The sequence below is a fragment of the Hypanus sabinus genome, chromosome 14, assembly GCF_030144855.1.
Source record: "Hypanus sabinus isolate sHypSab1 chromosome 14, sHypSab1.hap1, whole genome shotgun sequence".
Classification (NCBI taxonomy): domain Eukaryota; kingdom Metazoa; phylum Chordata; class Chondrichthyes; order Myliobatiformes; family Dasyatidae; genus Hypanus; species Hypanus sabinus.
The window spans coordinates 102,956,372-102,982,211 of record NC_082719.1 but is presented as its reverse complement, the minus strand read 5'-3'; the positions used below and the strand labels follow the sequence as shown (position 1 = coordinate 102,982,211).

The window sequence follows — 25,840 nt, the reverse complement described above, 5'->3', positions numbered from 1 at the left end:
CGCTGACTGCTCCTGTGGCTCCTCCCACGGACCCCGGTATAAAGGCGATTGGAGACACAGCCCCAGCCTCAGTCTCCAGGACGCAGTGTGGTGGTCAATTGCTGCTTGTTCTTTCTTCCAGCCAATAAAAGCCTATACCTCGCCTCACGTCTCCAAGAGTTATTGATGGTGCATCATCAACCCTTTCATTTCTTCTGCCAAAGTGTAAGATCATATACTTCCCAACACTGTATTCCATCTGTCACTTCTTTGCCCTTTCTCCTAATCTGACTAAGCCCTTACGTAGCCTCTCTACTTCCTCAAAACTACTTGCCCCTCCACCTGTCTTTGTATCATCTGCAAACTTTGTAATCAGCCACTACTTTATCCATGCTGGAATCTTTCCTGTAATACCATGGGCTCGTAGCTTGTTAAGCAGCCTCATAACTGGCACCTTGTCAAGGGCCCTCTGAAAATCCAAGAACACAACATCAACCCATTCTCCTATGTCTATCCTGCTTGTTATTTCTTCAAAAAATTCCCGCTGAAGGGTCTTGACCCAAAATGTCGACTGCTTTTTTCCACAGATGCTGCCTGGCCTGCTGAGTTCCTCCAGCATTTTTTGTGTGTGTTGATTATATTTGTTTAGATTAGCTTTTTTATTTGTACATCGAAATATCCAGTCAATGACCAGTGGTAGCCCGTAGCCCTATGCTTCCAGCACCAGCATAGCATGTCACAATTTATTAACCCTAACCTGTACATCTTTGGAATATGGGAAGACACTGGAGCATGCGGAGGAAACGAATGCAGTCAGGGGTGAACATACAACTCTGTAAAGTGCCCGTGTGTTCTCCCTGTGACCCCATCAGTTTTGTCCAAGTGTTCCAATTTCCTCCCACGTTCCAAAGCCGTACGGTTAGGGCTAGGGTTAGTAAAATGTGGGCCTGTGATGTTGGTGGCAGAAAATGGCAACATTTGTGGACTGCCCCAACACATCCTCAGATGCAAACAATGCATTTCACTGCATGTTTTGATGTACATTTGACAAATAAAGGTAATCTTTAATCTTTCCCTACAGGAAGCAACAGGAATTGAACCCCAGTCACGGGTAGTATAAACCTTTACACTAACCACAATGCTACCATAACGCCCCCTAAGTAAGCAGTTATCATTTAAGGTAGGATCTTTATTGTACAGTCGAAGCTGTAAGTTTGAGATTACAGTAGAAGGCAGTACACCTACCTGGAGGGATATCCTGCAGCACTAATACGGATCGTCTCCAACACCCCACAGGCCCGGAGCTGCTGAACAGCTCGTGCAGGGTCAAACCTGGAAAAGAAACAAGAAATTCAGAAAGGTTCCTGGTTCAGCCTACCCACCATCAGGGACAGAGATGCAGAAAGGTGCCAGAAAAGGGCCAGTAACATCATGAAGGATCTCACCTACCCTGCTTGTGGACTGTTTGTCCAACTCTCATCAGGGAGGGGGCTACATTACATCCATGTCAGGATGACCAAACTCAAAAATAGTTACTTTCTCCAAGCAGTAAGGCTGATCAACATCTCCACCCACTAACCAACCCCTCCACACCCCCAACCACCACGACTTTATCATTTCCTGTCAGTACAGACACTCCTGTGCCTAGTGTCACTCTATGACATACAACCAATCTATGTATATAAGCTATCTTATGTATTTATATTTATGGTGTTTTTATTATTATTATTATTGTTATTTATCTTATAGTGTTTTTTGTGCTGAGTCGGATCTGGAGTAACAATTTTGTTTTCCTTTACACTTGTGTACTGGCAATGACATTAAACAATCTTTTATTCCCAATCTGTTTTCTGTTCAAGAACCTGTTTAATTCTGCTTGGGGTGGGAACCACTACTCATTATGATGGGATTTAATGCAGGCAAGAGTGAGGCATCACGGCTTTGTGCCTGGTAGGCCATGTTTATTGAACGAGTTTCCAGGAAAGTTGGTAGACAAAAGGCAGTTGATGTTGTCTACGTGAACCTTTACAAGGTCTTGCATGGAAGGTTGGTCGAGAAGGTTCAGTCACTTGGCATTCAGGATGAGGTAGTAAATTGGATTTGACATTGGCTTTGTGCGAGAAGACAGACAGTGGTGGTATACAGTTGAGGGGGATGACCACTGGGGTACTGTACACTGGCTCTTTAGCCCCTTTCCCCTTCCTGATTCTCACCCAGTTTCCTGTGTCCTGCACCTTGGATGTAACTACCTCCATATGTCTATCTATCACCCCTCAGCCTCCCGAATGGTCCGGAGTTCATCCAGGTCCAACTCCTTAACACGGACTGTTGGAAGCTGCAGCTGGGTGCTCTTTTTGCAGGTGATGTTGTCAGGGTCACTGGAGGTCTCCCTGCCTTCCCACATCTCGCGAGAGGAGTTTCAACTATCCTGTTCAGCATCTCCACTGTTCCAAGTATGCATACGAAAGAAAGAATAAATAATGAGAAAAGATTTACTTATGCCTCTGCCTCTCCTCGCCAAAGCCTCGATGAGCTGCAGTATCAAGTGCGCACTCCAAGACTAGCCCACTCACACAATGGCTGCTCCGCTTAAACTAAACTTCTTTTTATTTATTCCTTGACAGGAATGATTACGAGAATGATTCCAGGAAGGAAAGGGTATGCGGAACGCCAGGCAGCTCTTGGGCTATATTCCCTGGAGTTCAGGGGAATGGGGGGGGGGAAATCGCATAGAAACACTCTGAATGTTAAAAGCCTGAACAGATTAGATATGGCAAAGTTATTTCCCATGGTAGGGGAGTCTAGGACAAGAAGGTATGACTTCAGGATTGAAGGACGTCCATTTAGAACAGAGATACAGAGAAATTACTTTAGTCAGAGGGTGGTAAATCTGTGGAATTTGTTGGATAGATTAGTCCTGACGAAGGGTCTCCACCCAAAACGTTCCTATAGAGGCTGCCTGGCCTGCTGCATTCCATCAGCATTTTGTGTGTGTTGCTTGAATTTCCAGCGTCTGCAGATTTTCTCATGTTTGCGTTTCCACTGTCACACTTGACTGGTCCTATTCTCACACGCCTTATCCTCTTGCTCTTCACATACTTTGTAGAATGCCTTGGATCTTCTTTAATCCTGTCTACCAAGGCCTTCTCATGGCCCCTTCTGGCTCTCCTAATTTCATTCTTAAGTTCCTTCCTGCTAGCCTTATAATCTTCTAGATTCCTATCATTGCCTAGTTTTTTGAACCTTTCGTAAGCTCTTCTTTCTTTCTTGACTAGATTAACAACAGCCTTTGTACACCATGGTTCCTGTACCCTACCATCCTTTCCATGTCTCATTGGAACGTACCTATGCAGAACCCCATGCAAATATCCCCTGAATGTTTGCCACATTTCTTCTGTACGTTTCCTGAGAACAATTGTTCCCAATTTATGCTTCTAAATTCCTGCCTGATAGCCTCATATTTCTTCTTACTCCAATTAAACACTTCCCTAACTTGTCTGTTGTTATCTCTCTCCAATGCTATGGTAAAGGAGATAGAATTATGATCACTATCTCCAAAATGCTCTCCCACTGAGAGACCTGACACCTGACTAGGTTCATTTCCCAATACCAGATCAAGTACAGCCTCTCCTCTTGTAGACTTATCTACATATTGTGTCAAGGAACCTTCCTGAACACACCTAACAAACTCCACCCCATCTAAACCCCTTGCTCTCAGGAGATGTCAATCATTATTTGAGAAATTAAAATCTCCTTCCACAACAACCCTGTTATTATTACACCTTTGCAGAATCTGTCTCCCTATCTGCTCCTCGAAGTCTCTGCTATTATTGGGTGGTCCATAGAAACACCCAACAGTGTTATCGACCCTTTCCTATTCCTAACTTTTACCCACAGAGACTCCGTAGACAACCCCTCCGTGACTTCCTCCTTTTCTTTAGCCATTGACACTACCCCTGATCAATAGTGCCACACCTCCATCTCTTTTGCCTCCCTCCCTGTGCTTTCTGAAACATCTAAGGCCTGGCACTTGAAGTAACCATTCCTGCCCCTGCACCATCCAAGTCTCTGTAATGGCCACAACATCATAGCTCCAAGTACTGATTCACACTTTAAGCTCATCTGCTTTGTTCATAATACTCTTTACATTAAAACGGACACATCTCAAACCAGCATCTGAGTGCATCCCTTCTCTATAACCTGCCTATCCTCCTTTTCGCACTGTCTCCAATCTTTCTCTATTTGTGAATCAACCTCCCTTTCCTCCGTCACTTCAGATCTGATACACCATCAATAACTCTCGGAGACTGGCGGTGAACGATAGGCTTTTATTAGCAGCAAAAAGGGAGCACGACATCTCGGAGACTGAGGGGGGAGCAGTGCCCCACTCGCCTTTATACAGGGGTCTGTGGGAGGAGCCACAGGAGCAGTCCGCAGAGGGGCATGTTCAGACAGGTATACATAGTTTACCACAAGTTCAGTTCCCACCCCCCAGCAATTCTAGTTTAAACTCTCCCTAATAGCCTTAGCAAACCTCCCCGCCAGGATATTGGTGCCCCGGGATTCAAGTGCAAACCGGTCTTTTTGTACAGGTCACACCTGCCCCAGAAGAGGTCCCAATGATTCAGAAATCTGAATCCCTGTCCACTGCTCCAATCCCTCAGCCACACATTTATCCTCCACCTCACACTATTCCTATACTCACTGTCACATGGCACAGGCTGTAATCCTGAGATAACTACCTTTGAGGTCCTGCTTCTCAGCTTCCTTCCTAACTCCCTGTAGTCTGTTTTCAGGACCTCCGCCCTTTTCTTACCTGTGTCGATGGTACCAATATGTACCATGACCTCTGGCTGTTCTTCTTCCCACTTCAGGATATCATAGACGCAATCAGAAACATCCCAGACCCTGGCACCTGGGAGGCAAACTACCATCTGCATTTCTTTCCTGTCTCCACATTTTGTTCTCAACTTTATATTCACAGTAGAATAAACATCTGTTAATACAGCAAGCTACTTCCAGCACTGTGGCTGGAAGCAAAGGCCATTTTTCAGAAGTACCAGCATATTTTACTTTCCTACATGCCAACAGAAGCAGACACTGATAGATAGCTTTTCCTGACTTTAAAAATAAATATCTCACTTGTGCATTACCCAGGATTGCTTTTGGGAAAAAAAATACCTCCAGCAAAATAACAGACTTGTCTCAATATCAGTAAGTCATGTCAACAAGGCAAGCAATAAAAGAAACTGCAAATGGTCTAACTGTTTACTATAAACTGTGAACAGTTATTTTGAGGCTGATAGTTTGGCATTAGAAAGTGAGTGTGTACTGTTGCTATTGGGCTTTCACACAGCAGGTTTCTAATTACAAAACAAATGTTGTTCCAGTGTGATGACCCCATCTATTTAAATACACTGTCAAAGTAATAGATATGAATTTTAAAAAACTGTACTTACTTATTGCCAATGGCAACTACCAATACTTTCAAATACCAGATCAATATTCTAATCACAGGATCGGAAAAAAAGCTGCAGAAGGTTGTAAACTCAGCCAGCTCCACCATGGGCACTAACCTCCTCAGCATCGAGGACACCTTCAAAAGGTGATGCCTCAGAAAGGCAGCCTCCATCATTAAAGACTCCCATCACCAAGGACATGCCCACTTTTCATTGCTACCATCAGGGAGGAGGTACAGGAGCCTGAAGACCCACACTCAATGTTTCAGGAGCAGCTTTGTCCCTCTGCCATCAGGGAGGAGGTACAGGAGCCAGAAGACACACACTCAACGATTCAGGAACAGCTTCTTCCCCTCTGCCATCAGGGAGGAGGTACAGGAGTCTGAAGACTCACACTCAATGATTCAGGAACAGCTTCTTCCCCTCTGCCATCAGGGAGGAGGTACAGGAGTCTGAAGACACACACTCAACGATTCAGGAACAGCTTCTTCCCCTCTGCCATCAGGGAGGAGGTACAGGAGTCTGAAGACACACACTCAATGATTCAGGAACGGCTTCTTCCCCTCTGCCATCAGGGAGGAGGTACAGGAGCCTGAAGACACACACTCAACGATTCAGGAACAGCTTCTTCCCCTCTGCCATCAGGGAGGAGGTACAGGAGTCTGAAGACTCACACTCAATGATTCAGGAGCAGCTTTGTCCCTCCGCCATCAGATTTCTGAATGGACAATGATTCCACCAACACTACCTCACTATTTTCTCTCTTTTTTTTACACTACTTACTTAATTTAATTTTTGATCTATTTTCTACTTTTCTTGTTAATTTTAAACATTCTGGTTGCCTCACTACAGGAAGGATGTGGAAGCCACAGAAAGTGTGCAGAGGAGATTTACAAGGATGTTGCCTGGATAGGGGAGCATGCCTTATGAGAATAGGTTGAGTGAACTTGGCCTTTTCTCCTTGGAGCAACGGAGGATGAGAGGTCACCTGATACAGGTGAATAAGATGATGAGAGGCATTGATTGTGTGGATAGTCAGAGGATTTTTCCCAGGGCTGAAATGGTTGCCACAAGAGGACACAGGTTTAAGGTGCTGGGGAGTACAAACACAGAAGATGTCAGGGGTAAGTTCTTTACTCAGAGGGTGGTGAGTGCATAGAATGGGCTGCTGGCAATGGTGGTGGAGGCGGATACAATAGGGTCTTTTAAGAGACTTTTGGATAGGTACATGGAGCTTAGAAAAATAGAGGACTATGATATAGTAATTTGTAAGTTAGGGACATGTTTGGCACAACTTTGTGGGCTGAAGGGCCTGTATTGTGCTGTAGGTTTTCTATGTTTCTAAATAAACAGATGAGCTTTAAGTTTGTTAAATTGTCACTGTTCTATTACTCTTTATTGTAGTGTTAAAGAATGTTACAATACCTACACACACCAGAATCCCAATATTCCAACAGCAACATAATACACACACCATACACAGAAATAGTACCTCTATAGATAACCGTAGCACATTATTAAAACATGAAATAGTACAGTACAGGAACAGTACCCTTCATCCACCATGTTGTGCCAAACCAAGTAAATTAATAACCAAATGGCAACTAATCTCTTTTGCCTACTCAATGTCTATATCCCTCCATTTCCCTCACATTCACATGCCCATCTGAATGTCCCTTAAAAGTCTCCAATGTTTCTGCCTGCACCACCACCCCAAGCAACACATTCCAGGCACCCGCCACTCTGTGTGACAAACTTGTCCCTCTTATCCCCTTTGAAATTACCCTCCCCTCACCTTAAATGCATGCCTTCTGGTGTTAATCATCTTCAACACTGGGAAACGATAACTCTGACCAACCGCTATGTTCTTACCAGATCTCCGCCGCTCCAGTGAAAATAACCGAAGTTTGTCCAGCCTCTCGTGATAGCCCATCCCCTCTAATCCGGGCAGCACCCTGGTAACATCATCCTTCCTACCGTGGGGTGACCAGAACTGAAGGCAAATTACTTTGGAGATTCTACAGACTGCAACTCTGCAGTACTCCAAATTAAGATGCATGCATGACCCTGACCTTGGAATAAACCCGATGACAGAGTACCGTGTTGATCAATGCATAGTACTTACGAGAAAGCACATTTCCCATCGTTTGGCTTGATGCAGCGCACGTAATGTGGCGTCGTGGCATTCAGCGTCTCCATCAGCAGGTGCAGTGAGTTCCGAAACTGAAAGGAAAATGGATCTCTCAAATTTTGCAATTTTCAGGCCGTAGAAAAACAAAATGCAGATTACAGAGGAGAGTAGGGTTGTATCTATCTGTGTCAGAGCGTGAAGAATATTACTGTCCACCTCATTCTGATCTTGGACTTTATAGTGTATGCAACTCAAGATTCAAATTTATTTGTCACATGCTCATCGAATGGGTGGCATGGCAGCATAGTGGTTAGCACAACACCAGGCGACCTGGGTTCAATTCCCACCGCTGCCTGGAAAGCACTTTGTACATTCTCCCCCGGACTGCGTGGGTCTCTTCTGAGTGCTCTGGCTTCCTCCCACAAGCCAAGTATGGTTGGTAGGTTAATTGGTCATTTTAAATTGTCCTCAGATTAAAATCAGGGGACTGCTGGGCTGTAAGGGCCTGTTCGTGCTGTATCTCAGTAAACACACACACAGTGAAATACGTTGTTTGAGCTAAGAACCAACGCAGCCCAGAGTGTGCTGGGGGTAGTATGCAAGAGTCACCACACATTCCGGCTTTCTCTGGAACTGTTACACTTTATACTGTGAACCCCCTCCCCCAAGCTGATCACTGTTCTTTTTGTGCGGAAGGTTGAGGTTGCTGCTTTTCTTTGAACTGACTTTCATGGTTTCCTTTGTTTCGTGGCTATCTGGAGAAGACAGATTTCAGTGTTGCATATGGCATACATCAATAATAAATTAACAAGCATACGTTCAACGTTCAAGCTATATCTATATTCAAAATATGCATGTAGCATACAATTCTGAGATTCATCATAGGACGTAAAACAGATCAAGTGAAAGTACGAGGAAAATAACAATTTTACACTCTAATCCAACATTCTGCTTAATGAAACCATGATGGATATTTCCTGTCAGCTTGCTGGCATCTACAAGTAGCCAGTGGCCCTTTTCAATCTTAGCCTTCTTGCCCCTGTCCCACAGCTTCATTCAGTTGATAATGTCACTTGATGTGCCCATCCCTCCTCTGGAACCCAACCTGCAACCTATTCGATTAGCAGATTCAAGAATCAAGTTTGTTTAACGTCACTTCCTGTACACAGGTGCAGAAGAAAACAAAATAATTGTTACTCTGGATCTGATGCAGCACCAAAGAAAACCACAGAACACAGTAATAATAAAAACACGATAAACAAAAATGCATAAGATGGCTTCTATAGATTGATTGATTGATTGATTGTATGTCCATAAAATGACACTAGGCTGTACATAAGATGATGGCCAGGAAATAATAAAGTGATGGTGGAGTTGGTGGGAGGAGGTGTTGATCAACCTCACTGCTTGGGGACAGTGACTGTGTTTGAGTCTGGTGGTCCTGGCATGGATGCTACGTAGCCCCCTCCCTAATGAGCAGAGTGGGTGGGATCCTTCATGATGTGACTGGCCCTTTTTCGGCACCTTTCTGTATAAATATCCTTCGTGGCAGGTCGGCTGCTGCTGGTGGTGCACCGGGCAGTTTGTAGAGCACTGCTCTCCGCCACAGTGCAGTTTCCATACCATTGGCTGATGCAGCTTGTTAGGGTGAGTATCTGTAGAATGACACGAGTTTCGACGTGCACACTCCACCTCTGCTCAGCCTCCTCAGAAAGGAGAGAAGTCGCTGATAGCACTGCAATGCACCGTGAGATTTGTGGTTGTTTTAGGCATCATTCAAAAGCAGCATGCAGCAGGGCTGCACTTGAGGACAAACAGGGTGAAAGAAGGGATTAGATATTAGAAAGTGACAAAATTAATCAAACTTATGAATCATGGTCACCTTCTACAGCAATCCTTCTCACCAACAAACGTTCACCTCATTGACCACTGCAATCATTTGTTTGAGTGCAGCTGGCTCAAGATGCAATTTTAAAACAGCAATTAGATTAGTTTTCCCTTCGTGTTACAAATTATGTCCTAGCAAAGCAATGAGGGCTCCTCTTCACTGGAACCTGTCCCGAATCCGTGTCTGTAATTCATTGAAACTGAAGAAACAATGGCCCAGTGGAGACTCCTATCCTCCCTTTCTGCAGATAATAACTCTTTTGCTGAGCTTTAGTTAAAGAGTCATCGAGCACCACTGCACTGAAACAAGCCCTTCAGCCCATCTAGTCCGTGCTGAACTATCATTCTGCGTGGCCCCATTCACCTGCACCTCCATGCCCCCTCCATCCATGTACTTATCCAAACTTCTCTTAAATGTTGTAATCGATCCCACATCCACCACTTTCGCCAGCATCTTGTTCCACACTCTCACCACCCTCCGAGTGAAGAGGTTTCCCCTCAACGTCCCCTGAGATATTTCACCTTTCACCCTTAACCTATGACTTCTAGTTATAGTCTCACTCAACCTCAGTGTAAAAAAGCCTGCTGTCATCACCCTATCCATACCCCTCATAATTAGGCATGGCTCTGCCAAGTCTCCCCTTCTTCTTAACGTCCTAAAAGTCCTAACGTATGCAACCTTTCCCCATAACTCAGCTCCTCAAGTCCTGGTAACATCCTTGTAAATTTTCTCTGCACTCTTTCAATATAGTTTCTTTAAATTGATATCTTTCCTGTAGGTCAGTGACCAGAAGTGCACACAATAGTTTCATGTGTGCAGGTATTGAACTTATTTAGAGGTACAGTGTGGAACAGGCCCTTCCAGCCCTTCGAGCTGTTCTGCCCAGTAACCCCAGGTTTAACCCTAGCCTAATCACAGCACAATTTACAATGACCAATTAACTTACTAATCAGTATGTCTCTGAAATGTGGGAGGAAACTAGAGCACCCAGAGGAAGCCCAAGTGGTCATGGGGAGAGGACGCAGAATTGAACTCTGAACTTTGACCCCCGAGCTGTAATAGTGTCATGCTCACCACTCTGTTACTGTGGCGCCCCAATCAACAAATTCCACAACATATGTCAGAGATATCTGATTCTGACAGAGGATGCCCACAACTTACTAACCCTAATCCTGTGTGCCTTTGGAACCTGGAGGAAACCTACGCAGTCAGAGGGGGAATGTACAGGCTCCTTACAGACAGCAGTAGGAATTGAACCCAGGTCACAATTGATAGCGCTGTAAAGTATCACGCAAACCCCGCTACTGTGCCACCCACTGTTTTTTGATCCCAATACACACTATAGCGAGTTTCTACTTCAACATGGTTGAATTCTTTACTGCTAATTTACAGAAATTTATCATTTAAAACCAGTCAAATCCAGGCAATGCTGTACTGTACAAGTGCACAAGGATCAGTACTTGACACGTCAAATAATTATGGATTTACCTTGCTACATTTTACAGAGAGTGCATGCAGTTCACCTGCCTGTGAAATAACGATTCTAATTTTGTTGTGAAAGCAATTAGTGACATCAAAGAGCTTTTCCAAAACAGTCTGGAGTGAGCAGTGGAGAGCAGAGGCTGGGGACTGTCCAGCAGGGAGTGGCCAGAAGCACTCTAACAGATTACTGCAGCAGTCTTACTGTGCACAGGGAAGCAAGCCAGTAGCAAGATCAGGGGGAGCCATGCCAACTGCAGTGGGAGTGAAGGATACAGGTTCCATCACCCACTCCCCTTCATCCTGAGCTCGGCTCCTTTGAGTCCTCACCTGCTTTGTTTCCATTTGGTGTTAACCCACACAATCAGAGTGATGGGTGCCAGAAGGTATGTTGGCCCATCAAGTATGTTCAGCCATTCCACCATGGCAGATTTATTATCCCTCTCAATTTCATTCTCCTGCCTTCTCCCAGCAACCCTTAACACCCTGACTAAGCAGGAACCTATCAATCTCTGCTTTAAATATACCCAATAACTTGGCAATAGATTCACCACCCTCTGGCTCAATAAATTCCTCCTCATCTCCGTTCTAAGAGAACATCCCTCTATTCTGAAGCTATGCCTCTGGTCTTGGACTACCCGAGAATAGGAAATATCCTCTCCACATCCACTCTATCTTGGCCTTTCAATATTCAATAGGTTTCAATGAGATCCCCCCCTTATTCTTCAAGTACGGGTCCAGAGCCATCAAATATTCCTCGTACATCAACCTTTTCATTCCGGGGATCATTCTCATGAATCTCCTCTGGACCCTCTCCAATGTCAGAATATCCTTTCTTAGATATGGAGCCCAGTCCTCCTCACAATATCCCAATGCCTTATAAAGCCTTGCTGGAAAACGTGACTTGCTGGGATCCAATTTCTCACTGAACTCGGTCCGAGAGTAAGTGTAGCTCATTTCCACCCCACCGGGTTGAAACTACATACCAACAGAGCGTGCAGAACAACAGCTATTGGTAAAAAAAAATAGTATTTAGTCAGGAAATAGCTTGAAACTTTGTGAGAGAGATCTCTGAACACATGATGAAAGCTTCCAGTGGTGGGCGCAAGAGAACCCCCACCAGAAAGATGACATAACAAAATTGCTTTACTTAAAAATGTTCCACTTTAACTTACTGAAAGGGTGTTCATCTGCCAAAAAAATGGAATTTCCCGGTGGCTAAATAGCTGACTTGCTATCCCCATTCCAACATGTCAGTCCACGACCTCCTCTTCTGCCATGAGGCCAACCTCAGGGTGAAGGAGCAGTACCTTATATTCCATATGGTAGCCTTCAACCTGATGGCATGAACATTGATTTCTCCTTCTGGTAATTTTTCCCCTAACACTTCTTTCTTCTTCTATTCCCCTCTCTGGCCTCATACCTCTTCTCCTCATCTGCTGGTGCCCTTCCTTCTTCCCTTTCTCCCATGGTCCACTCTCCTCTCCTATCAGATTCCTTCTTCTCCAGCCCTTTACCTTTCCCACCCACCTGGCTTCACCTGTCATCTTCCAGCTTTTCCTCCTTCCCCTGTCTCCACCTTTTTATTCTGACTCCTTCCCCCTTCCTTTCCAGTCCCGATGGCAGGTCTCAGCTCGAAACGACAACAGTCCATTAATCTCCAAAGATGCTGAGCTCCTCCAGCATTTTGTGTGTGTTGAAAAGATGTCTGCTGCACTCCTACGGAAGCGGTCACTCAGACTTGGAAGACTGTTATGCAGACAAGGGACAGCAGTAGATCAGGTATCGAGGCCAGAAATTGAAAGCTTCAGCTGTGTGGAGACTGAAGGCAAAAATAGGTGAATGATGAGCCACAGTGACAACCATTGCGGATCTGTCAAGAAGGCCCACCAACTTGCTGGTAAATTTATTAAATGAGTGCTCTAACAAATATTTTAGTAATTGTTTTACATTGTAGCCTTGATTTGATTTCAGCCATCCTTATCTGCCCCTGATGGCAAACAGCAAGAGAAGGTATCTGAGCAGTGTGTGAGTGCAATTGCAATTTGTTCTACCTCAGGCCCAGTCGCTACTCGTAAGTGGACTTGACTGTGTAACTTTCCAACAGTCCCGGTACAGGTCTTCAACGCTGGCAGGAGCCTAGCGAGGTTCTGCAAAGGGCTGGTATAAAGATGCGATACCCTGTGCAATCCTGCCCAGTAGATTTCCCTCCAAGTTACCTTGAGTTTATTTACAGAATAACAGGCCCCATTCTAATTTAGCTATGTGCCATGTCGTATGACCTGGCCGATATGATCTTTTCATGACCATGATTGTGCTCAGCAAATTTTTCTACAGAAGCGTTTTGCCACTGCCTTCTACTGAGCAGTGTCTTTACAAGTTGGGTGACCCCCACCTCAGCCGTTGTCAATACTATTTATAGATTGTCTGCCTGGCATCAGTGGTCACATAACCATGACTTGTGATATGTACGACCATCCACCACCTGCTCCCCTGGCTTTACGTGACCCTGACGGGGGGCTAAGCAGCTGCTGCACCTTGCCCATGAGTGACCTGCAGGCTATTGAGGGAAGGAGCCCCTTACGCCTCCTTTGGTAGATATGTATCTCCACCCAGCCATCACACCCTCCCTTACTTTTACACCTTGTGACCAATTAACCTATTAACCAGCGTGTTTTTGGACTGTGGGAAGAAACGGAAGCACCGCTTCACTAACTACACTGACCGCTGCACTAATGTTACACTGACTGCTGCGCTAACGTTACACTGACTGCTGCACTAACGTTACACTGACTGCTGCATCACCGTTACACTGACTGCTGCACCACCGTTACACTGACTGCTGCACCACCGTTACACTGACTGCTGCACTAACGTTACACTGACTGCTGCATCAACGTTACACTGACTGCTGCATCACCGTTACACTGACTGCTGCACTAACGTTACACTGACTGCTGCACCACCGTTACACTGACTGCTGCACTAACGTTACACTGACTGCTGCATCACCGTTACACTGATTGCTGCAACACCGTTACACTGACTGCTGCACTAATGTTACACTGACTGCTGCATCACCGTTACACTGATTGCTGCATCACCATTACACTGACTGCTGCAAACGTTACACTGACTGCTGCACTAACGTTACACTGATTGCTGCACCACCGTTACACTGACCGCTGCGCTAACGTTACACTGACTGCTGCACTAACGTTACACTGACTGCTGCATCACCGTTACACTGACCGCTGCACTAATGTTACACTGACTGCTGCACTAACGTTACACTGACTGCTGCATCACCGTTACACTGACTGCTGCACTAACGCTACACTGACTGCTGCACTAACGTTACACTGACTGCTGCACCACCGTTACACTGACTGCTGCACCACCGTTACAGTGACCGTTGCACTAACGTTAGACTGACTGATGCACTAATGTTACACTGACTGCTGCACTAACGTTACACTGACTGCTGCACCACCGTTACACTGACTGCTGCACCACCGTTACACTGACTGCTGCACTAACGTTACACTGACTGCTGCATCACCGTTACACTGACTGCTGCACTAACGTTACACTGACTGCTGCACTAACGTTACACTGACTGCTGCACCACCGTTACACTGACTGCTGCACTAACGTTACACTGACTGCTGCATCACCGTTACACTGACTGCTGCACTAACGTTACACTGACTGCTGCACTAATGTTACACTGACTACTGCATCACCGTTACACTGACCGCTGCACTAACGTTACACTGACTGCTGCACTAACGTTACACTGACTGCTGCACCACCGTTACACTGACTGCTGCACCGTTACACTGACTGCTGCATCACCGTAACACTGACTGCTGCACTAACGTTACACTGACTGCTGCATCACCGTTACACTGACTGCTGCATCAACGTTACACTGACTGCTGCATCACCGTTACACTGACTGCTGCACTAACGTTACACTGACTGCTGCATCACCGTTACACTGACTGCTGCACTAACGTTACACTGACTGCTGCATCACCGTTACACTGACTGCTGCACTAACGTTACACTGACTGCTGCATCACCGTTACACTGATTGCTGCAACACCGTTACACTGACTGCTGCACAAATGTTACACTGACTGCTGCATCACCGTTACACTGACTGCTGCACTAACATTACACTGACTGCTGTACTAATGTTACTCTGACTGCTGCACCACCGTTACCCTGACTGCTGCACCACCGTTACATTGACTGCTGCATCACCGTTACACTGACTGCTGCATCACCGTTACACTGACTGCTGCATCACCATTACACTGACTGCAGTACTAACATTACACTGACTGCTGCATCACCATTACACTGACTGCTGCACCACCGTTACACTGACTGCTGCACTAACGTTACACTGACTGCTGCACTAACGTTACACTGACTGCTGCACCACCGTTACACTGACTGCTGCACCACCGTTACACTGACTGCTGCACTAACGTTACACTGACTGCTGCACCACCGTTACACTGACTGCTGCACCACCGTTACACTGACCGCTGCACTAACGTTACACTGACTGCTGCACTAACGTTACACTGACTGCTGCACTAAAGTTACACTGACTGCTGCATCAGCATTACACTGACTGCTGCATCACCGTTACACTGACTGCTGCACTAATGTTACACTGACTGCTGCATCACCGTTACACTGACTGCTGCACTAACTTTACACTGACTGCTGCACTAACGTTACACTGACTGCTGCACTAATGTTACACTGACTGCTGCATCACCGTTACACTGACTGCTGCACTAACGTTACACTGACTGCTGCACTAATGTTACACCGACTGCTGCACTAACGTTACACTGACTGCTGTACCACCGTTACACTGACTGCTGCACTAACGTTACACTGACTGCTGCATTAACGTTACACTGACTGCTGCACTAACGTTACACTGACTGCTGCACTAATGTTACACTGACTGCTGCATCACCGTTACACTGACTGCTGCACTAACGTTACACTGACTGCTGCACTAACGTTACACTGACTGGTGCACTAATGTTACACTGACTGGTGCACTAACGTTACACTGACTGGTGCACTAATGTTACACTGACTGCTGTACTAACGTTACACTGACTGCTGTACCACCGTTACACTGACTGCTGCACTAACGTTACACTGACTGCTGCATTAACGTTACACTGACTGCTGCATCACCGTTACACTGACTGCTGCACTAACGTTACACTGACTGGTGCACTAATGTTACACTGACTGGTGCACTAATGTTACACTGACTGCTGCACTAATGTTACACTGACTGCTGCATCACCGTTACACTGACTGCTGCACTAACATTACATTGACTGCTGCACTAACGTTACACTGACTGCTGCATCACCGTTACACTGACTGCTGTACTAACATTACACTGACTGCTGCACCACCGTTACACTGACTGCTGCACTAACGTTACACTGACTGCTGCACCACCGTTACACTGACTGCTGCATCACCGTTACACTGACTGCTGCATCACCGTTACACTGACTGCTGCATCACCGTTACACTGACTGCTGTACTAACATTACACTGACTGCTGCATCACCGTTACACTGACTGCTGCACCACCGTTACACTGACTGCTGCACCACCGTTACACTGACCGCTGCACTAACGTTACACTGACTGCTGCACTAACGTTACTCTGACTGCTGCACTAACGTTACACTGACTGCTACACTAACGTTACACTGACTGCTGCATCATCGTTACACTGACTGCTGCACTAATGTTACACGGACTGCTGCACTAAAGTTACACTGACTGCTGCACTAACGTTACACTGACTGCTGCACTAATGTTACACTGACTGCTGCATCACCGTTACACTGACTGCTGCACTAATGTTACACTGAGTGCTGCATCACCATTACACTGACTGCTGCACTAACGTTACACTGACTGCTGCACCACCGTTACACTGACTGCTGCACTAACGTTACACTGACTGCTGCACCACCGTTACACTGACTGCTGCACTAACGTTACACTGACTGCTGCACTAATGTTACACTGAGTGCTGCATCACCATTACACTGACTGCTGCACTAACGTTACACTGACTGCTGCACTAATGTTACACTGACTGCTGCACCACCGTTACACTGACTGCTGCATCACCGTTACACTGACTGCTGCACTAACGTTACACTGACTGCTGCATCACCGTTACACTGACTGCTGCATCACCGTTACACTGACTGCTGCACTAACGTTACACTGACTGCTGCATCACCGTTACACAGACTGCTGCACTAACGTTACACTGACTGCTGCATCACCGTTACACTGACTGCTGCACCACCGTTACACTGACTGCTGCATCACCGTTACACTGACTGCTGCACCACCGTTACACTGACTGCTGCACCACCGTTACACTGACTGCTGCACTAACGTTACACTGACTGCTGCATCAACGTTACACTGACTGCTGCATCACCGTTACACTGACTGCTGCACTAACGTTACACTGACTGCTGCACTAACGTTACACTGACTGCTGCATCAACGTTACACTGACTGCTGCACTAACGTTACACTGACTGCTGCATCACCGTTACACTGACTGCTGCATCAACGTTACACTGACTGCTGCATCACCGTTACACTGACTGCTGCACTAACGTTACACTGACTGCTGCATCACCGTTACACTGACTGCTGCACTAACGTTACACTGACTGCTGCATCACCGTTACACTGACTGCTGCACTAACGTTACACTGACTGCTGTACTAACGTTACACTGACTGCTGCATTAACGTTACACTGACTGCTGCATCACCGTTACACTGACTGCTGCACTAACGTTACTCTGACTGGTGCACTAATGTTACACTGACTGCTGCAATAATGTTACACTGACTGCTGCATCACCGTTACACTGACTGCTGCACTAACATTACACTGACTGCTGTACTAATGTTACACTGACTGCTGCACCACCGTTACCCTGACTGCTGCACCACCGTTACATTGACTGCTGCACCACCGTTACACTGACTGCTGCATCACCGTTACACTGACTGCTGCATCACCATTACACTGACTGCAGTACTAACATTACACTGACTGCTGCATCACCATTACACTGACTGCTGCACCACCGTTACACTGACTGCTGCACTAACATTACACTGACTGCTGCACCACCGTTACATTGACTGCTGCATCACCGTTACACTGACTGCTGCATCACCGTTACACTGACTGCTGCATCACCATTACACTGACTGCAGTACTAACATTACACTGACTGCTGCATCACCATTACACTGACTGCTGCACCACCGTTACACTGACTGCTGCACTAACGTTACACTGACTGCTGCACCACCGTTACACTGACTGCTGCACCACGGTTACACTGACCGCTGCACTAACGTTACACTGACTGCTGCACTAAAGTTACACTGACTGCTGCATCAGCATTACACTGACTGCTGCATCACCGTTACACTGACTGCTGCACTAATGTTACACTGACTGCTGCATCACCGTTACACTGACTGCTGCACTAACTTTACACTGACTGCTGCACTAACGTTACACTGACTGCTGCACTAATGTTACACTGACTGCTGCATCACCGTTACACTGACTGCTGCACTAACGTTACACTGACTGCTGCACTAATGTTACACTGACTGCTGCACTAACGTTACACTGACTGCTGTACCACCGTTACACTGACTGCTGCACTTACGTTACACTGACTGCTGCATTAACGTTACACTGACTGCTGCACTAACGTTACACTGACTGCTGCACTAATGTTACACTGACTGCTGCACCACCGTTACACTGACTGCTGCACTAACGTTACACTGACTGCTGCATCACCGTTACACTGACTGCTGCACTAACGTTACACTGACTGCTGCACTAACGTTACACTGACTGCTGCACCACCGTTACACTGACTGCTGCACTAACGTTACACTGACTGCTGCATCACCGTTACACTGACTGCTGCACTAACGTTACACTGACTGCTGCACTAATGTTACACTGACTACTGCATCACCGTTACACTGACCGCTGCACTAACGTTACACTGACTGCTGCACTAACGTTACACTGACTGCTGCACCACCGTTACACTGACTGCTGCACCAACGTTACACTGACTGCTGCATCACCGTAACACTGACTGCTGCACTAACGTTACACTGACTGCTGCATCACCGTTACACTGACTGCTGCATCAACGTTACACTGACTGCTGCATCACCGTTACACTGACTGCTGCACTAACGTTACACTGACTGCTGCATCACCGTTACACTGACTGCTGCACTAACGTTACACTGACTGCTGCATCACCGTTACACTGACTGCTGCACTAACGTTACACTGACTGCTGCATCACCGTTACACTGATTGCTGCAACACCGTTACACTGACTGCTGCACAAATGTTACACTGACTGCTGCATCACCGTTACACTGACTGCTGCACTAACATTACACTGACTGCTGTACTAATGTTACTCTGACTGCTGCACCACCGTTACCCTGACTGCTGCACCACCGTTACATTGACTGCTGCATCACCGTTACACTGACTGCTGCATCACCGTTACACTGACTGCTGCATCACCATTACACTGACTGCAGTACTAACATTACACTGACTGCTGCATCACCATTACACTGACTGCTGCACCACCGTTACACTGACTGCTGCACTAACGTTACACTGACTGCTGCACTAACGTTACACTGACTGCTGCACCACCGTTACACTGACTGCTGCACCACCGTTACACTGACTGCTGCACTAACGTTACACTGACTGCTGCACCACCGTTACACTGACTGCTGCACCACCGTTACACTGACCGCTGCACTAACGTTACACTGACTGCTGCACTAACGTTACACTGACTGCTGCACTAAAGTTACACTGACTGCTGCATCAGCATTACACTGACTGCTGCATCACCGTTACACTGACTGCTGCACTAATGTTACACTGACTGCTGCATCAGCATTACACTGACTGCTGCACTAACTTTACACTGACTGCTGCACTAACGTTACACTGACTGCTGCACTAATGTTACACTGACTGCTGCATCACCGTTACACTGACTGCTGCACTAACGTTACACTGACTGCTGCACTAATGTTACACTGACTGCTGCACTAACGTTACACTGACTGCTGTACCACCGTTACACTGACTGCTGCACTAACGTTACACTGACTGCTGCATTAACGTTACACTGACTGCTGCACTAACGTTACACTGACTGCTGCACTAATGTTACACTGACTGCTGCATCACCGTTACACTGACTGCTGCACTAACGTTACACTGACTGCTGCACTAACGTTACACTGACTGGTGCACTAATGTTACACTGACTGGTGCACTAACGTTACACTGACTGGTGCACTAATGTTACACTGACTGCTGTACTAACGTTACACTGACTGCTGTACCACCGTTACACTGACTGCTGCACTAACGTTACACTGACTGCTGCATTAACGTTACACTGACTGCTGCATCACCGTTACACTGACTGCTGCACTAACGTTACACTGACTGGTGCACTAATGTTACACTGACTGCTGCACTAATGTTACACTGACTGCTGCATCACCGTTACACTGACTGCTGCACTAACATTACATTGACTGCTGCACTAACGTTACACTGACTGCTGCACTAATGTTACACTGACTGCTGCACTAATGTTACACTGACTGCTGCATCACCGTTACACTGACTGCTGCACTAACGTTACACTGACTGCTGCACTAACGTTACACTGACTGCTGTACTAATGTTACACTGACTGCTGCACCACCGTTACCCTGACTGCTGCACCACCGTTACATTGACTGCTGCACCACCGTTACACTGACTGCTGCATCACCGTTACACTGACTGCTGTACTAACATTACACTGACTGCTGCACCACCGTTACACTGACTGCTGCACTAACGTTACACTGACTGCTGCACCACCGTTACACTGACTGCTGCATCACCGTTACACTGACTGCTGCATCACCGTTACACTGACTGCTGTACTAACATTACACTGACTGCTGCATCACCGTTACACTGACTGCTGCACCACCGTTACACTGACTGCTGCACCACCGTTACACTGACCGCTGCACTAACGTTACACTGACTGCTGCACTAACGTTACTCTGACTGCTGCACTAACGTTACACTGACTGCTACACTAACGTTACACTGACTGCTGCATCATCGTTACACTGACTGCTGCACTAATGTTACACGGACTGCTGCACTAATGTTACACTGACTGCTGCACTAACGTTACACTGACTGCTGCACTAATGTTACACTGACTGCTGCATCACCGTTACACTGACTGCTGCACTAATGTTACACTGAGTGCTGCATCACCATTACACTGACTGCTGCACTAACGTTACACTGACTGCTGCACCACCGTTACACTGACTGCTGCACTAACGTTACACTGACTGCTGCACCACCGTTACACTGACAGCTGCACTAACGTTACACTGACTGCTGCACTAATGTTACACTGAGTGCTGCATCACCATTACACTGACTGCTGCACTAACGTTACACTGACTGCTGCACTAATGTTACACTGACTGCTGCACCACCGTTACACTGACTGCTGCATCACCGTTACACTGACTGCTGCACTAACGTTACACTGACTGCTGCATCACCGTTACACTGACTGCTGCATCACCGTTACACTGACTGCTGCACTAACGTTACACTGACTGCTGCATCACCGTTACACTGACTGCTGCACTAACGTTACACTGACTGCTGCATCACCGTTACACTGACTGCTGCACCACCGTTACACTGACTGCTGCATCACCGTTACACTGACTGCTGCACCACCGTTACACTGACTGCTGCACCACCGTTACACTGACTGCTGCACTAACGTTACACTGACTGCTGCATCAACGTTACACTGACTGCTGCATCACCGTTACACTGACTGCTGCACTAACGTTACACTGACTGCTGCACTAACGTTACACTGACTGCTGCATCAACGTTACACTGACTGCTGCATCACCGTAACACTGACTGCTGCACTAACGTTACACTGACTGCTGCATCACCGTTACACTGACTGCTGCATCAACGTTACACTGACTGCTGCATCACCGTTACACTGACTGCTGCACTAACGTTACACTGACTGCTGCATCACCGTTACACTGACTGCTGCACTAACGTTACACTGACTGCTGCATCACCGTTACACTGACTGCTGCACTAACGTTACACTGACTGCTGTACTAACGTTACACTGACTGCTGCATTAACGTTACACTGACTGCTGCATCACCGTTACACTGACTGCTGCACTAACGTTACACTGACTGGTGCACTAATGTTACACTGACTGCTGCACTAATGTTACACTGACTGCTGCATCACCGTTACACTGACTGCTGCACTAACATTACACTGACAGCTGTACTAATGTTACACTGACTGCTGCACCACCGTTACCCTGACTGCTGCACCACCGTTACATTGACTGCTGCACCACCGTTACACTGACTGCTGCATCACCGTTACACTGACTGCTGCATCACCATTACACTGACTGCAGTACTAACATTACACTGACTGCTGCATCACCATTACACTGACTGCTGCACCACCGTTACACTGACTGCTGCACTAACATTACACTGACTGCTGCACCACCGTTACATTGACTGCTGCATCACCGTTACACTGACTGCTGCATCACCGTTACACTGACTGCTGCATCACCATTACACTGACTGCAGTACTAACATTACACTGACTGCTGCATCACCATTACACTGACTGCTGCACCACCGTTACACTGACTGCTGCACTAACATTACACTGACTGCTGCACCACCGTTACATTGACTGCTGCATCACCGTTACACTGACTGCAGCATCACCGTTACACTGACTGCTGCATCACCATTACACTGACTGCTGCACCACCGTTACACTGACTGCTGCACTAACGTTACACTGACTGCTGCACCACCGTTACACTGACTGCTGCACCACCGTTACACTGACTGCTGCACTAACGTTACACTGACTGCTGCACCACCGTTACACTGACTGCTGCACCACCGTTACACTGACCGCTGCACTAACGTTACACTGACTGCTGCACTAACGTTACACTGACTGCTGCACTAAAGTTACACTGACTGCTGCATCAGCATTACACTGACTGCTGCATCACCGTTACACTGACTGCTGCACTAATGTTACACTGACTGCTGCATCACCGTTACACTGACTGCTGCACTAACTTTACACTGACTGCTGCACTAACGTTACACTGACTGCTGCACTAATGTTACACTGACTGCTGCATCAACGTTACACTGACTGCTGCACTAACGTTACACTGACTGCTGCACTAATGTTACACTGACTGCTGCACTAACGTTACACTGACTGCTGCACTAACGTTACACTGACTGCTGTACCACCGTTACACTGACTGCTGCACTAACGTTACACTGACTGCTGCATTAACGTTACACTGACTGCTGCACTAACGTTACACTGACTGCTGCACTAATGTTACACTGACTGCTGCATCACCGTTACACTGACTGCTGCACTAACGTTACACTGACTGCTGCACTAACGTTACACTGACTGCTGCACTAACGTTACACTGACTGCTGCACTAACGTTACACTGACTGCTGTACCACCGTTACACTGACTGCTGCACTAACGTTACACTGACTGCTGCACTAACGTTACACTGACTGGTGCACTAATGTTACACTGACTGGTGCACTAACGTTACACTGACTGGTGCACTAATGTTACACTGACTGCTGTACTAACGTTACACTGACTGCTGTACCACTGTTACACTGACTGCTGCACTAACGTTACACTGACTGCTGCATTAACGTTACACTGACTGCTGCATCACCGTTACACTGACTGCTGCACTAACGTTACACTGACTGGTGCACTAATGTTACACTGACTGCTGCACTAATGTTACACTGACTGCTGCATCACCGTTACACTGACTGCTGCACTAACATTACATTGACTGCTGCACTAACGTTACACTGACTGCTGCACTAACGTTACTCTGACTGCTGCACTAATGTTACACTGACTGCTGCACTAATGTTACACTGACTGCTGCATCACCGTTACACTGACTGCTGCACTAACATTACACTGACTGCTGTACTAATGTTACACTGACTGCTGCACCACCGTTACCCTGACTGCTGCACCACCGTTACATTGACTGCTGCACCACCGTTACACTGACTGCTGCATCACCGTTACACTGACTGCTGCATCACCATTACACTGACTGCAGTACTAACATTACACTGACTGCTTCATCACCATTACACTGACTGCTGCACCACCGTTACACTGACTGCTGCACTAACATTACACTGACTGCTGCACCACCGTTACATTGACTGCTGCATCACCGTTACACTGACTGCTGCATCACCGTTACACTGACTGCTGCATCACCATTACACTGACTGCTGCACCACCGTTACACTGACTGCTGCACTAACGTTACACTGACTGCTGCACCACCGTTACACTGACTGCTGCACCACCGTTACACTGACTGCTGCACTAACGTTACACTGACTGCTGCACCACCGTTACACTGACTGCTGCACCACCGTTACACTGACCGCTGCACTAACGTTACACTGACTGCTGCACTAACGTTACACTGACTGCTGCACTAAAGTTACACTGACTGCTGCATCAGCATTACACTGACTGCTGCATCACCGTTACACTGACTGCTGCACTAATGTTACACTGACTGCTGCATCACCGTTACACTGACTGCTGCACTAACTTTACACTGACTGCTGCACTAACGTTACACTGACTGCTGCACTAATGTTACACTGACTGCTGCATCACCGTTACACTGACTGCTGCACTAACGTTACACTGACTGCTGCACTAATGTTACACTGACTGCTGCACTAACGTTACACTGACTGCTGCACTAACGTTACACTGACTGCTGTACCACCGTTACACTGACTGCTGCACTAACGTTACACTGACTGCTGCATTAACGTTACACTGACTGCTGCACTAACGTTACACTGACTGCTGCACTAATGTTACACTGACTGCTGCATCACCGTTACACTGACTGCTGCACTAACGTTACACTGACTGCTGCACTAATGTTACACTGACTGCTGCACTAACGTTACACTGACTGCTGCACTAACGTTACACTGACTGCTGTACCACCGTTACACTGACTGCTGCACTAACGTTACACTGACTGCTGCACTAATGTTACACTGACTGCTGCATCACCGTTACACTGACTGCTGCACTAACGTTACACTGACTGCTGCACTAATGTTACACTGACTGCTGTACTAACGTTACACTGACTGCTGTACCACCGTTACACTGACTGCTGCACTAACGTTACACTGACTGCTGCATTAACGTTACACTGACTGCTGCATCACCGTTACACTGACTGCTGCACTAACGTTACACTGACTGGTGCACTAATGTTACACTGACTGCTGCACTAATGTTACACTGACTGCTGCATCACCGTTACACTGACTGCTGCACTAACATTACATTGACTGCTGCACTAACGTTACACTGACTGCTGCACTAATGTTACACTGACTGCTGCATCACCGTTACACTGACTGCTGCACTAACGTTACACTGACTGCTGCACTAACGTTACACTGACTGCTGTACTAATGTTACACTGACTGCTGCACCACCGTTACCCTGACTGCTGCACCACCGTTAC

The 25,840-nt window shown here is 46.9% G+C and overlaps 1 protein-coding gene across 3 annotated transcripts in view; it reads right to left on the bottom strand.

Moving 5' to 3' along the window:
* Positions 1-25,840, bottom strand: part of myo5b (myosin VB) — a 299,416-nt gene that overhangs the window by 90,088 nt on the left and 183,488 nt on the right. For all 3 annotated transcript variants that reach the window (XM_059989735.1, XM_059989733.1, XM_059989734.1), the window contains 2 exons: positions 7,564-7,661; positions 1,225-1,311 (listed from right to left, as the gene is read on the bottom strand). In XM_059989735.1, coding sequence (XP_059845718.1) covers positions 1,225-1,311; positions 7,564-7,661 — 185 coding nt within the window. The remainder of the gene's footprint in view (positions 1-1,224; positions 1,312-7,563; positions 7,662-25,840) is intronic.